Source organism: Amphiura filiformis, chromosome 4 (genome assembly GCF_039555335.1).
Source record: "Amphiura filiformis chromosome 4, Afil_fr2py, whole genome shotgun sequence".
NCBI classification, from domain to species: Eukaryota; Metazoa; Echinodermata; class Ophiuroidea; order Amphilepidida; family Amphiuridae; genus Amphiura; species Amphiura filiformis.
Genome location: NC_092631.1, coordinates 65,984,826 through 66,001,296, shown reverse-complemented (window position 1 = coordinate 66,001,296; position 16,471 = coordinate 65,984,826). Strand labels below are relative to the sequence as shown.

The 16,471-nt window shown below is 35.4% G+C and overlaps 1 protein-coding gene across 1 annotated transcript; it reads left to right on the top strand.

The window, feature by feature from the left end:
* The first annotated feature begins 578 nt into the window (after positions 1 to 578).
* Positions 579 to 9,993, top strand: LOC140151221 (E3 ubiquitin-protein ligase TRIM56-like). Its single transcript, XM_072173484.1, has 2 exons — positions 579 to 699; positions 7,115 to 9,993. Exon 2 carries the CDS (start codon positions 7,153 to 7,155, stop codon positions 9,031 to 9,033), a length of 1,881 nt encoding a protein of 626 aa, XP_072029585.1. The 5' UTR covers positions 579 to 699; positions 7,115 to 7,152; the 3' UTR covers positions 9,034 to 9,993.
* Positions 9,994 to 16,471: the final 6,478 nt, after the last annotated feature.

The window sequence follows — 16,471 nt, the reverse complement described above, 5'->3', positions numbered from 1 at the left end:
TTTCTAATTCTTGCTGCTTTTTTGTGATTTGTTGTTGATTTTCTTAATTTGTTTGCTGAAATGAATAAAAGTTATAAACATTGAAATATAAAAAAATAATAATAAATTAAAATGTACTAGTTGATTAAAATAGTAAAATGTGTCTTGTATCTCTTTTACAATCTTTTAGCGATTAAAGTTAGGGGCAAATCTTTTTCGACTGAGTAGAAATTATTGATTTTCGTTGTTTTTTCAACCTTTCAACCCAAATTAGGGACAAGTCCTTTCCAGTGAAAAAAGATTGTAAATGTTCACTCTAAAACAGTTTGAACTCTCATTCCAAACATAACACACGTCATTGGGCAGTATACGGAGTAACACTTGATTAGATAGTGAAATCAGTCTACAAAGAGAGTTAGAGTGAAAACAAAAAACATTTCAATCTATTTTTTAATCTATTTAGATTGATTACTATCATCAATCGTTAAGAGATTGACATTTCAATCGACCAATTACAACCTAGAAACACCAGTGCAACAGATAGCGTTACTCGGTGGTGTGACCAGAAGTCGTCGTATGCAGCGACGTGCTATCTTCAGTAGACAGCATACCTGTAGACAGACATAGACAACGATGTAATTTGTACTGACAGCTCACAACACACTGATGGTAATATGAGATGGACGCTTGTCATTTCTGTCTACAAATAACACAACTGATGTAAGTAGTGACTAATTTAAAACCATTTATATTTGTAATAAACGGGTTCATTAAATTGCTGTTTTAACTATATCTGAAAATATTCATGTGCAGTGTAGCATGTGTTATTCATATATGCTTGCTGAGTAGGCTATATATAAATATATATATTCATACATGCTTGCTGAGTATATATAAATAGGGCTACATATCTATATAAAGCCATAGGCCTAATGTACGATCTTGTAATATGAAATTGGATAATTTTTTTCAGCCCTAATATTTGGGCATATTTGTAATGTTTATACACATGTCCCAACTTGCTCCTAAATATGGAATCAGCCAATTGTATATGTATTGTGTTTGTAGAGTAATTTCGACTCAAGTCATAATTTACTTTAAGTTCCTCATTATACATGATATAACTCCATCTTAAACGGCCAAAATGACTAGTGCGGTTTATTTTACTTTATATACCTTGTTATATTATTGCAGCTAAACATGAACAGAAACCCTTCTCGGCAGTTATCAAATATATTATTTCAACATTTTAGGTAAAGAATAACAAAATTCAAACTTGAAGGAAATCGTACATTATGGCTTTAAGTGGTGACATTTGGCAAAAATACTCTATTACAAAATGATGGAGACTATACTTGGAATATTCATTGCACATTAAATTACATTTTGTATAAGAATATCGAATGCACAGAATGTTCAACGGAACGAGCTAGGCATAAAATAAGCGTGCACGTGTAACACAGTAGCATGATGCGTCATCACTCCTGTTGTCCAGGTCATAAACAGCATTATTGGATAAGCTACATTTAAACCATTAGCGTGGGTCTCTTTTAAGGTACACGTGTGGAATGGAATCAGATACATTTTTTCAATGTTGAATGATCAAATGGCGATACCGACTGATTCAGTCCTAATTCTTGGGATAAAAACAAATTGATGACGAAGCTGTCAGATTGTACAAATTCATGATCACAAATAAATTGTAGGCCTAATGTGTTTTCCTGTGCATGAATTTACATTTAAAAACTATCGCTGTGGGGTTTTGTGTAATGATGATGACGACGTCGATGATGATAACTACATGATGATTGCGATATATATATATTCCATGTCATTTCAATTAATGATCATAATCATATCAATACAAGCTTGATATAATTATAGTAATGTTTCTTTTCCTGTGCATGGATCTACATTTACACTATCGTTATTATGTGGTTTTGTATAGGCCTAATGATGGCGATGATGATGATGATAAGGCCTACTCAATAATTCAAATTCATGATACTACCAACTTCAAAACGGCAGTGTTGAAACACCTCATGCAAGACTACTAAAAAACCCACTCGCACATCACAAATTCCTACACGCCCGGTTCCGGTAGGGAGCGTTACTACTATAGATATAGAGACAAGTTTGATAGCAATGTACGTTTTCCTGTGCATGGATCTACGTTTACACGTACACTATCGCTATGGTTTTGTGTAATGATGATGATGATCATCATCATATGATGATCATCATCATCATTTAGATGGTTAACTAAGAACACGATAGAATATCATTTCAATCAAAGTGCATGTAATCATAATCATATATTGAGACAAGTTTGATTGATTGCAATGTACGTTTTCCTGGGTATGGATCTACATTTAGTTTTTCCATTATTTTAAAGGAAAATAATTAAACGAATTTCCGCTTTAACAATGCTCCCAAGGAAACTATAATTGTGACCTTTCCTAAAACATGTCCAGACCGGATTGTAAGAGAAATACAAAATGTATTATAAACATTTAGGCCTATAAACATAATGAAAAAATAAAATAAACTATGAGTTATTGGTCGTGATACCCGAAGTACTTATCAAAGCACTTAAAAGAAAAAGAAGATTATTTTATAAATAATTGTTTGTTGACTTTTATTAACCCTCTTTAGTGATTTGTCTTTGAAAAATTGCGATTTTCAAACGCACATATCGAACTCCCGCGTGCAATCTATTCAAATTCCCCTCACATGATGGTAATTTTGAATAGATTTCACTGGCGTTCGATACATACATTTGCAAATCGCAATCTCTCTAATTGCTGTGATTTTATTAAAAGCTTACTTTCAATCTTTACAGGTAAATAAAAATAAAAGTAAAGCTCAGTATGAAAAGGAGCTAAATGTTGCTGTCATGAATTGGGATGCTTATCGCATTTGCTTAATATGTACCATTGGGGAAGAATCTCAAATAAAATCATCTAAATAGTAAACATTCACCCTCAAACAACAACGAAAACACTTTAGTAAAGTGTTTTCAAGTTGACATCAAGTCAATGCCTTTAATTAACGATAGATGTGATGCGGATGGAACACATAAGCGCTTATCACTTTCCAGTCCTCGTGGAATTGTGGCCGGTTGCATCAACATTAAAAGCCCAGTCAATTTTATTGGCGAAAAGCTCATGGGTCCATTGACATGTAAGGTATCTCAACTTATGACGTGAGAGAAATGGAAACAAGGACATCAACCTGTAAATGGGCTATTCCAGTTGAATCCATACACCCCTATGGAAGACATCAATTTCAAATGGGATTACCTGAATGGATGACTCCAGTTGAAATCTACACCCCCTGTGTTGGAGATGAAGGCCCAGCAAACACAAAACGCCTTCTACGTTTTTTTGCAAAAGGTTATAAAAGGTTGGCAGAAAACCTTTAAATGTCGGGTTATATAGGCCTAAGGGGCATAAAACGTTTTCATAATATTAAAAAATATTTTGTGATAACCTACTGCAAATATTTTAACATAATGGTATTTAAATGTTGACAAAATATTTGGCAAAAAATGTTTGCATTTTTAAAATATTGCTGTAGTGTGTTTTCAAACAAAACGTTTTAAAACGTTTCCATAACTTTCATATAACCCGACATTCTAATGTTATTAAAACGTTTTTACCTAAACCAAAACCCAAACTATAACTTGTTTAAAACGTTTTTCAGGTTTTTGTATTTGCTGGGGGTGTAATGCATGGTTTTAACTGGAATAACCCAATGTCGTAAGAGAGTTTCATCATAAATGCAGACTGTACGTTCCATAAGCTTCAATAAAATTGAATTATAATATCTCCAATATTTAAAACTGGTTAAAAGAAAACATAAATAAATGTCGGTGATACAGCGTGCGCTACACCCAAGTACCAACACACTTCAACCGCTGCCATTTAAAGCTATATTATAACATTTCCTTAAAAATAGATTAGTATTCATTTCAAGTTTAATAAAATGTTAGCATTTACTGTCAGATGTGTCCCCTTTTAATTTTGAGCCGAACAAGTGAGGTAAAGCAAAGAAAATCGGAATTTACTTCTATCGTAATAATAAAACGACGGTTCCGGTGGTTTATTCAAAATCTCGGATTTTGGTAACACTACAGCACCTAAAGTCTTGATTTTTGCAGAGAATCTTTGTTTACTAAAGTACATTACAATCGTGTAAAAACCTGAATTTTAAATTTTTTTGAGGGCGTTCTCCTCGGCAAATGTTATAATATGGCTTTAAGGGAAGAAGTGCAGCAAAAAACACCCATTTATGGCCATATTTCATTGTCATTTGAGGTGAGGTTAAAGAGTAGACTTTTTGGTTCACATACTTTTTATTCCATCTCTATAGCATCTACGGTTGCGTTCCGGTTCTATTTTGAAACCCGACACCTAAAATACAAGATGGCCACGAATTACATATGCAAATGAGTTTTTTTGTGTGCATTTTTCTGATTTTTTGGTCTCAAGTGTCATTTATACCAAGTATTAAGTTCCTAGCATGTTTAGTTAAAAAATAGCTTTTTGGTGCACTTCTTCCCTTATAGGATATATCAGAATCATTTCCGCTTCAAAACAAGGCCTTAACTGACGGTATGGGCAGGTAGGCCTACTCTTAGTGGACTTAGATTAACCCCAGAAGCTCCCCATTTTACACCTGGATGGATTTTTTTTTTAAACCGTCTTGCCCGAGGATGCAACACAATTACCGTCGTGGGGTTCGAACCTGCAAACGTTTGATTGTGATGCTCGCGCCCTAACCATGCATTGGGCCACCGTGCTTTAAGCTATAAATCTTGACGAAATTTGGTGGAGAAGGCAAGGAACGAATATTTTGCGAAAAGAATAATTATAATAGCGTGAAGAACATCTAGACAACCAATTAATATTAAAAAACAACAACAAAAAACAAAACAAAACAAGCAAGCAAAAATAAACAACAAACACAACAACAAAGCCCACGCACAATATTTCGTTAAGCACTAGTAGAAGAACCGAAAATTTTAACTAGGAAAGCTATAAATTTTGATGAAATTTGGTTGAAAAGGCAAGGAAATACATATTTTTCAAAAAGAATCATTATAGTGGGGAGAAAATCGAATTGCGTGTATCCAGGACAGATTTCATGCCGCGCCGCAAAATTCTTTGAATTCATATTGATCCAAAATGTCATCTTGCCAACACATTAAAGCCAGGTTTGATTTATTTTTGGATTTGCTGTCCCTTAAGATTCCTTGCACTAGATCCACTCTGAGCATTTACAGAGTTTCAAATGGAGATCGTGGGTTTCAAATAGAGATCATGTACTCCCGGGTGTGCACTAAGAACAAATGCATCAAGATGTCGTGGGAAGCGGATTATCTAACGTTTTTCTAGTCTTCTTCATGTTCTTGACATAGCGCGCATTAGGCAAGTCAAATTAAAAAATCACCCACCACTGATTGCAACAGAATCCATTTGCAACATGCATCCATCTCCCAAAAGCTCACACAAAAACATATCAAAACTGGGCCCCAAAAATCCAAGCAGTGGAACAGTGCATAATTTGCATAAATCCAAAATGGCCGCTTATGCAGTGGTGAAATTTCAAATTTAGTTAAATCTTGTTTAAAACTAATACCAATGTATTCCTCTCGTCATGAGAATTCAGAAAAAGTATAGTTTGAACTATCTCCGATGTACATTTCTTGAGTTGTAGGGGAACAGGTTAAATGTCAAAATTTGGATTCCATAGCATTGACAGGAGACAAAAATTGAAAGAATTCTCTGATTTTGATCTAATGGTCTCATGTTACTTTGCTATCTCGGGTGGTTTATTACATTGGTAACATGGCAAAGAATATCAAATTCCATTAAGCCGTGTTGACCTTGACCTATTTTGTGATGTAATACATATATAACAAAACATCCAAAACATTGCAACCTTCCTCATTTTGATTTATTTTTGCCAAAGGAACAATGAGACCAGTTAGATTAATATTTCAATATTAATTTCAATTTGAAGCATATTTCAATAATGGGTCCCAAAATTTAACCTTTGATCGTTTTGCCTATAACTCAAGAACTATGTCGGAAACTCGTTAAACTATATTTTTTTGAATCCATATAATGAGAACAATACATTGGTATGGTTTAACCCCCCCCCCCAAAAAAAAAACCCAAAAACAAAACAAAACAAAAACAACAACAACAAGATTCGCCCTCTGAATTTGGCACCTTAAACTATTTGCATTTTTGGGGACTTTTGACGTGTTATTTAGGCCTAATATGCTTTTCTAAAATGAATGGTGATTATGGTGATTAAATGGATTCTGTTGCAAATATTGGTGGGTTAACCCCTTATTTTTCTTAATTTGACTGACCTACATAGCCAGGATTCCACTGAGATAAAAACTGCACCACCAAAATGTGTGAACCAATTTGCCATTTGGATATACTACCATATACTACTGATTGATAGATTAATTATGAATAAGATAATATTCCACGTGGAAACACAACATCCCATTTCTAAAATTAAAATGCCAGGTTCACAATGTATGAGCTTACAGGCTGTAAAACGAGCTTTACCCAGTCAGTTTTCTAGCGTTTTTGTGATTCTGGAAAAGACCGAAACGACATAAGCAGATAAGCTGTACCTTATAATTTGTAGATTCCTTATAATATAAGTAGCATTCGTCCACGTTTAATGCATTTTGTGCATTTTCTGCGCTAGGTCCTTCCCAGCAAACACAAAACGTTTTACAGAAAACATTTAAATGTCGGGTTATGCAAACGGTATAGGCCTATACAATGTTTTACTAAAATGCAAAAAACATTTTCGATAACTTGGTGTAGTTTGTAAAACATTCTCTAACATAGTTGACACAATATTTACCAAATACGTTTGCCAATATTTTACAATAAAAAATAGTCGGTAGTGTTTTTTCATATTAAAAGTTTTAAAAATGCGGGTAAAAATGTTTTCACGACCTTTATATTACCCGACATTTAAACGTTATTTAAACGTTTTAAGCCAAACCAACACGTTAATAACGTTTCAAATCATGGTGGTCAGAGTCCTGACAATTGAAGTATTAATATTTGTTAAACCCATTTTTATTCTTTTCCAGATTATAACGCAAATTAACTGAATGACTGATGTGTCATCATGGGTGATTCCTTACTGGAAGAAATAAGTCGTCTTCATCTGGAATGTGCCATCTGCACCGAGCGATACAAGAGTCCTAAAATCCTGCAATGTCTGCACAGCTTCTGCACTCAATGCCTCATCAATTATGCTCCCAAAGGAACCAAAACAATCAAATGTCCCACATGTCGTCAATCCACCAAGGTTCCTGGAGGTGACGTGAACAAATTGAAGCTCAATTTTCCTCTCAGAAGTCTGATAGAAGACGTAGAATTGCAGGAAAAGTTGGAGAAGAAAGAAGAATTTCCCATTCATTGTAGTTGTTGTGATGAAGGTAGCGAAGCCGTTGCTTTCTGTCAAGATTGCAGTCAATTTATCTGCAAAGATTGCAAGAATGCTCACGATCGGTTTACAACTACAAAAGATCACACTGTATCTTTGTTACAAGATTTGAAAGATGGAAAGGTAAAGACAAAAGTTGGAAGACGAATCCAGGAGTGTGTACATCATCCAGATGAGAAAATAGCGTTCTATTGTGTAACTTGCGAGGAGCTTATCTGTCAACGATGCACTGTAGTGCAGCACCCAAGTCCGGAACACAAACACGCCGAGCTTTCTAGCGCATCTGCTGAACGCCAGGAACGACTTCTAGGTATGATGGATGATCTGATCAAAGTACGTCAAACTTTTAAAGAATCTGGCGAAAACTTAGACGTACTCCAAGAGCAAGTAAAAACCCAAATAACTGACGTTGCTAATCAGATTCAAGCAACTGCTATGCTAATGACTGACAGAATTTCTGAAGAAAAGCAACGGTTGTTGAATTTGGTGTATGCTTGTAAGAAAGAGAAAGAACAGAGGATAACAGAAGCGAGAAGCAAATGTGAAAATACTAGAAAACAAGCCGAAAATGCATACGAGCTAATCAAGAACATGACCGATGATGTAAATGATGACGAAGTCTTGGCTCTTTTTTCGACTCTTTCGACTAAAGTTGAGGAATTGTTGTCAACAGGACCAGATCCACCCGATGCGTTCGGAGTTCCTTCAGATTTCGTTAGCTACAGTAACGACACTGGATTTCAATCCAATATCGGCTTAGGAAGTGTGGTTACACTTATCACCAAATTTGGAGAAGATCTCGATCCAATTGACATCACTTCCTGTCCAAATGGTGATCTGGCTGTTTTATCTCGCCAATTCAAACGTATCATGATATACGCTGGTGAAGGCGATATGGCTTTCAAACGAGATATTGTACTAGAAACTGAAGGGCGTCGATTTGCAGTCACTGAAGAAGGACTTTTTGTTGTCGTCTGCGGCACAAAAGATCTTTATGTCTTTGGCGAGAGTTCCAAGTTCACAGCAACGCCATCAAAATCGCAGTCTTGCGATTTGAACTGCATCATAGCAGATCAGAAACACGTTATAGTAACGGATATAGCTAACAGCACTCTGTATATCCTAACGCTAAGTAAACAAGCGGTGACTGCAACTCAAAGCATCAGTCTCCAGATGGATCATATGATACCCCATGCTCTCACACACGAAGGCTCAAATGGACATCTACTCTTGCTGGACTCTAAAGCTCAAGTTCTTAACATCATAGATTGTCACAAGTTCGAAATTCTGTGCTACTTCAGGCTACGGAATCCTGCGACAGGTGGTTTATGCTGTGACTCAACGGGGAGAATTTACACCTGTCATCAACGACGAGGTAATGATGGCAGAACTACCGGTGAGGTAAGAGTGCATCAAATACGTGGGCCTCCTGGTAGAATGTTCCGATCAAGCTGTGTATGCGTTGCAGGACTAAATAATCCACGGATGCCGACTTTTACTCAATACGGGACTCTAGCAGTGGCAGACTCAACCGGTATCAAAGTCTTCTCCATTGCGTAGACTGAAAATATATGGCATCAATGCTACTTATTAAATATTATCTGCGGCAGCATACAACCAAATGACATATAATGGATTTGTAATGCCACAGAATGAAATGTGATTGGCTTGATTCATTTAGGAAAACTAACAGTAAAATCACAATCAGGCATCTTCAAACACAGTTGAAAAAGTCAAGCCTTGACTTAGCCGGGCAGCTAAAAATCCGAGGAAAAACACAAATGCAATTGAATTGGATTAAGAACTATGAACTTGAGAATGCATTTACCCACTTGGGGAAAATGGTATTGAAAAGATACAATATTCATTTTCAAAACGCCAATATTTGACTGTTTGACCGACTGTTGAAACTTTCGTTTTGTGTGAAAGGAAACGGACCCGCGGGAGTAGAACGGTACTTGAATTTTGTTAGATAATGCATTCATGGCAAATCCTGGGACGGGACAAAACCATCAGAGTACTCTAAAAGGTATAAATAATACAGTAGTCTATGCAGTGATTGGGGGCTCGAATCAAACGACCAATGATTGAATGAATGAAATATTAATTGCATCAATTAATTACTGGTTCAGGTACTTGTCATTGGTTCAATTCCCGGCGGTGGCAACTTAAGGGGGTACTACACCCCTGGCCAATTTTGTGCCTATTTTTGCATTTTTCTCAACAATTATAGCGCATTGGTGACAAGTAAGATATGTATATTATAGGGGCAAGGACTACAACTACTGCACTGAAAATTCAGCAACTCGAGGCAAGTAGTTATTGATTTATTGATCAAATATTGGGTTTCCCTCATTTTTGATTGTAACTCCACAACTGTTGTCTGTGCTGCAATAAAATTTCCAGTGCAGTAGTTGTAGTCCTTGCCCCTATAATATACATATCTTACTTGTCACCAATGCGCTATAATGTTTAAGAAAAATGCAAAAATAGGCACACAATTGGGCAGGGGTGTAGTACCCCCTTAATGGGTAGAGTATTGGATTGGAAAACAAATCTGAATTTGATTGCCAACATCTTTGATAATTGGCAACATCTTTAGGGAGTCCAAACTCCCTCAGGTCTGACCTGAGACGAATATACCAATCAGGTCTGACGTCATCAACGCTATTAATAACTTTACCAACAGATTAGAGACACATCTTTCATTTGTATTCATTTTTATTTTTACGAATTATCAAAGTTTCCCAAATAATCTTAATATTTACAAATCAATTTTACAGTTTAAAATATAATTGCTAACTTGCGGTACCATATGCAATGTACTAAGTACTGTAAAAATTGCACTGGAAACATAATCTGGGTACACTTTTAGCAACAAACAAAACAAAAAGCTTAATATACAAAGCTATACATTATATATCAAGTTGATTTAATTAAAATCTAGTCAACTGGACTTACTATTTATTGACTGGCGACGTTTCACATCCTATCCTGGATGCTTCCTCAAGCCGTCTGATTTTCGGCGGCGATTGGTCAGTGACCCGTGACGGGGTCACAGAACTGAGACGTCGAGGGATCTGTTGGATTGCAGAACTGTAGGCCCCCGCCAAGTTGTGGCGTAGACCTCCTCCTCTGTTCAGAGATGGCTCCTCCCGCTTCACATAAACAGCCTCTTTCACACCTCTTTCAAACCACCGCGATTCAACTTGGCGGGGGCCTACAGTTCTGCAATCCAAAAGATCCCTCGACGTCTCAGTTCTGTGACCCCGTCACGGGTCACTGACCAATCGCCGCCGAAAAATCAGACGGCTTGTGGAAGCATCCAGGATAGGATGCGAAACGTCGCCAGTCAATAAATAGTAAGTCCAGTTGACTAGATTTTAATTAAATCAACTTGATATTTTATTTACCTGGATGACTGAGAATATACACAAATATATACATTATATACAAAACTATATATTACAAATTGAAAATTAAACTTACATTACAAGATACATTTCAATTGCTGCTTTTGACCGTTGTCATCTGTAATTATAGAAACTTTTAAAACATTTCTATTTTAAAGAGGGACAAGGCAACAAGAAAACCCAGTCATACAGGCCCGAACAATTCAGATTTTGCGTTTTGTGTTTTTTAGCTGTTTGCAAATAAAACACCAATTTTTAGCCAAAGTAGATTGATTTTAACTGACATTTTGTGAAATTTAATTTTGCAACATTTTTCAGATTTGTCAAGCTTTAGGTTAATTTTAAGGTCATTTAGCCTCTTCCAAGGAGAGGGAGAGACAAAATGACCTACCTGGAAAGTCCATCTGACATAAAACAGGTGTATAGTTTTCATATACACCTAATAATTATCTTTTCTAAGAAAAGATTTAATACTCCTTAAAACATGTCATCCAAATAAATGACTATGTACACTTGCCTCAGCACCCTGCATCCAGCTACCAATCTATTCATCCATTACTGTCAAAGGGGAGTTTCTGTGATTAATTTTTAACCTAAAATTTCAACAGATTGGGCTTGTTTTTAATTTCACTAATTTCAAGTTTTGTTCATATATTAACAGAGTAAGCAAATATTTGTGTACATTTTTATTTTTATACAAGCCTTTAGAAGAGTGTGGAAAGCACAAAATTTATGTGACACAAACATTTTCTACTTTTATGTGTGAAATGCACTTTGGACAGCATGTGGAAGCAAAGAATAGTAACGGGCTCACAATCATATATACATGCCCAAACTTGCAAATGGTTGTTCTGAAACAAGCAACAATTGCTTTTTATAGATGATCATATTAAAGTATTAATGCAACATCAGTAACATAGAACCCAGAACGCATGTACATATACAATTGCATTGCAGCAATTTTAAAACAAGCATATGTGTGTGAATAAACCATGCAAATAGCAAATTCTGCCATGAAGGTAGGATTAAAGTAGACCATTCCTACCATTGATAGGGTGAACATTGATATCACATTGATATCATATTTCACAAAATAACAAAAGCGAGGTCAAGAATCAAGAAGGATATCACATTATTCATAACATAACCTCATTAATAAATGCGATGCATGCGATCCAATTACATTTAATTATTTGAGAAAACGCGAACGCAAATCAAGGTCATTAATATCTCACAATTGACCGCAAAATGCGTAATTGTTCGAAAGTAAAATATTAGTAATCTCCGCGAGCGCCGTATTGTGCGTCGAACAAACTGCGCGCACGCTGGCTGCCGTATTTGGATTGCGCGCTACCATATTTGTACAGATTGTGATACGCACTTTTGTTATTGGTCGTCCTGTTTTCGCCTGATCGATTTTTGGAATGGGAAGATGTAAAAATCATCTATTTTTACAAACTTTTGAGCAAACTTTTGTGTTATTTTGTACAGTGAAGGGATCAAAGTGACGCTAATGAATGAGTTTAATAACTTTGCATCGGTTATATGTCAGGCATTGTGAAAAATCTAAACATTTTGCTTTGGACCTCGGAATATTCCTCGGTTCCAAAGGCAAAATGTTTAGATTTTTCACAATGCCCTCCAAATAACCGATGCGCAGTTATTAACCTCTAATTATAAAAAATATGATATCTAGATGGAAATGTACACAACCTCATAGTTGAAAAAAACACTGTATTCATTGGCTACCATGCTGTAAATATAGCAATAAATGTCATTCAGTGTTAATGGCTTTGGTTACTTACTCCAAAACAAATATATCACAATATCCTTGCCAATATCAAATTCAATTTTGTGCTCCTATGTACAATTCCTGTATGCTATCTATCAAGGGCATAACCAGAGAGGTTGTGGGGACTACTGAATAAATACTGCATTCAATATGTCTACAGTTGCTGGTAAAATCCATCAATTTTGTATAAAAATGCACAAAATGTACACCAATTTGGTCTTCATGCGCAAAAATGCTGACTTGACCTTTATTTTATTTTTCATATGTCATATTTTTTAATGGACCATTATTTTATTATAAGTTTTTTGCAAAAACTTGTCAGTACTTTGGGCCATCAGTACAAGTTGTCAGTTCAGTTATAACCCAAAAAATATAAATCTGGTTATGCCCCTATATCTATCATAAAATTCACAAAATTAATGTGGTCTTTGAGAAACACTTGTACTGTATTCATTCCAATTACTGCCCAGGGTGTTAACAAAGTCATTTTGGGTGGGCACTTAATTTTTTTTATATTGTTTACATAATTGCATCCGTAAAAATGGCCCAAACTATGCGTAGATGGTCCTTACGTGTAGTTGGATGCAGCACATATGTGACCATTCACCACAAAGTGGTAGTAAAGTCGGCTCTAGATCATTTTCTGTTTATTCCGGATTTTGAAAGAATGCACATTTAGCTTTAAAATGACACCTCAACCAGCTTCATCGAACATCCAGAAGTGAAGTTACGGTTCATCAAAGGTCAAATTCCTAATATACTTTACATAGAAATCCATATACTGTTTTTGATTGTATAATCTCAAAATGGAAAATGCCGACTTTACGACCAGTTTGTGGTGGATGGGCACATATATAGTTGGATTCTGCACATAATGATGGAGGATCATGTAGTCAACGAAATGTCGACCACAACAAAAGGAAGCAATGACCATTTTTTTTCCAATATGCATTTTATTGCCTATAGGCAGGCGCGGACATCCGGGTGCTTAGCAACAAATTCAGCTAAATTCACTAGCAACAAGCGAGTCAATTATTTTCACTGGCATGATGTAGCTCCGCCCTTGCCTATATTAGTAAGGGGAAGATATTTGTTTATAAATTAGGTGTAATATTATTACACCTATATACAAGTATCTCCCCCTGAATAAAAGTATAGTTACGTCTCTAAAAAGTTGCAAATCTTATGTTGAATACTTGCTTCCTTCAATTATGTACATCATAGAAAGTATAGGACAATCTCTGAAAAACCATGACAAAATGAAGTAATGACCAAATAATTGCCAATTGTTTTGACAATTTTATAAAAATTAGAAATCACCTTAAAAGAAAGTTGTTGGTATTTGATAAATTCCAACTAATAAACTAAAAAATCTTAGTATTTTCTTCAATATTTATCAAATCAAACAAATTAATGTTTGAGCCTATATCTTAATAGTATAAAATTGGTCATTTCTTCCTTTTGCCACATGATGGTAGGGTACTGTCTGGATTGGGCGCTTATATGGTACAAAACCAGTGGTGGCACCAGGAATTTTTTTCGGGGGAGTGAATTTCGGGGAATTGGCACATTTTGGAAATTTACGTGATTTTGGGGGTTTGCCTCAAAAGTGGGGGGGGGCAAACTGGGGGGGCAGAAAAATATTTGGGGAAAATGCCCCTTTGCCCCCCCACCCATAGCACCGCCACTGTACAAAACAGGATCACCCAAGTCTTGCCTCTTTAATGTGCAGTAAATTACATGTACGACAAATAAAGCTGTGTGTGAGCTAGTCTAGTATGAAAACTGTACTAAATGTCAGTCTGAATTATTCATGAATGTGTCGAGTCTGGTGAAGTATTTATTGAGACAGGTTGAGATTACACTGTGTACATCTCAGGGGTTTATATAAAGGTACATACACATCAAAATGCTTTCTTTTACATCATTTGTAACATTCCATGTTTAAAAGACATTATCAATGATCCCTGTGGAAGTTTAATAACATGTTAATCTTCTACAAGTCTTTTTACATAATTATATGAAAAATAAACAAAAGGAAGAAAACATCAGTGCTGAAATAATGTGATGTCCCATTACATTGGGTATTGCTATAAGTGTCTGTATAGACACAAACTTTGAACATTGATTAAAATGTCAAATTGTATCCTTATTAAGATGCTTTTGGTTTATCACTTGCAAAAATCTGCTTTTTAATGATTTTTTTTAAAGATCTGATCTAGCAACTCACCAATAATGTTTTTCTGTACCATTGCCCCAGGGATGAACAGCATGCATGTTGCCGATACAGGGCCTTCTGTGTCAAAATAAAGCTATAATAATAAGTATTTCCTTGTATTGAAAATATTCATTCCAACAAATTTAGCAGATATCAACTACTGTAAAAGTGGAATTTTTTGCACTACTTTTATTTTCACACTTTTCGCCTCTATAGCTCCTACCACAAAAAAAAAAAAACTCACCGCGAATAGATTTCTTGTGTGTATAGGCCAATGTAAGGAAACATAGATTTGCAAATTTAAAAACAAGGGAAACAGTTCAAAATTGGCCAAATGGAAAAAGTTAATCTTGCAAAAATGTCCACTTATATATAAAGGGTATACAATATTGAACATGCTCTAAAATGTGAAGCAGAAGGCTGAGCTGAAATTGATCCCCAGTGCATGGGATTTGATATATTAATGCTGAACAGCATAATACATGTGATCATTCTAAATATATATGAATGATGAGTACAGACATTATTATTTATAAGTAGTGCTTAGGCACATAAAAACCCTGTTTGATGGGTCCGACCAACCCAGATTTCGATTTGGGGAACTTTTTTATATAGTTTTATGAAAATCATGTAAAATTAGCCATTTTTTGGCCAAAATATTTTGATTTTGACTGAAACTTTTTGAAAAAATATTTAACTTACAACCAACGCTACAGGGATTTTCAGTATGAATTTTTTGCTGAACACTACTCCTTATCAAGTGTTGACAAAGGCAACAGTGGTTGCTGAAACATACACGGTAAGTGTATTATATCTGGATCAGATACTACAAACTTTGGTTACTAGTTTACGCTACCAATCCTGATAAATTTGTTCAATCATGTGATTTATTATTTTGCATTTTTGGTCATTTAACATGGAGTTCTATGACGGACTTAATGTGTGATTATGATATGATATCAAAATTTGTGTTGACCTGATAAACACAACAAATTTGGCTGATTCCATCTATGTGTAAGTTGGGACACCCGTACATGTAAACATTACAAATGCAGTGTGTATCAAAATAAAGTATACAGTTTGAAAAATGCCACTAGATTAAAAAGTATGAGGTATTTGGTCAAAATGCTTTAGTTGATAGCTGAATCTTGTCCTCCCACAACTGTAATATCACTGATGTGTGACCATTAATAAGGAGTCAGTGGCTATTTCTGTGATGTATTTATGCTGTTGTGCAAAGTCAATTAAAATAACATGAAAATCACAGTTTCACCACTTTCTTTACAGTAATTGACAGAATGCCTTGCAGAATTGCTTGGCAATCGGGTGATTGCTTTGAAGCACCAAGTGGAATGACTCCTAATATCTCCTGAATGATTCACATTAGTAATGAATAGCGTAAGTCAATTCAATTTCTTACGATCCAGGACCGGTGGTAAGGAACTGATATGTGCTAAATTTTCCAACATAATTGGACCCAAATTTCCATCTAAAGACCTTTTTTTAGTTACCAACATCACATAGCTTATACAGAACCAGTTATTTCATGTACATAGTTACACAGCTACTGAAAAT

Bases quoted from the DNA above. Each gene is read 5' to 3' on its own strand.
- LOC140151221 (XM_072173484.1), top strand. From the start codon at position 7,153: ATGGGTGATTCCTTACTGGAAGAAATAAGTCGTCTTCATCTGGAATGT.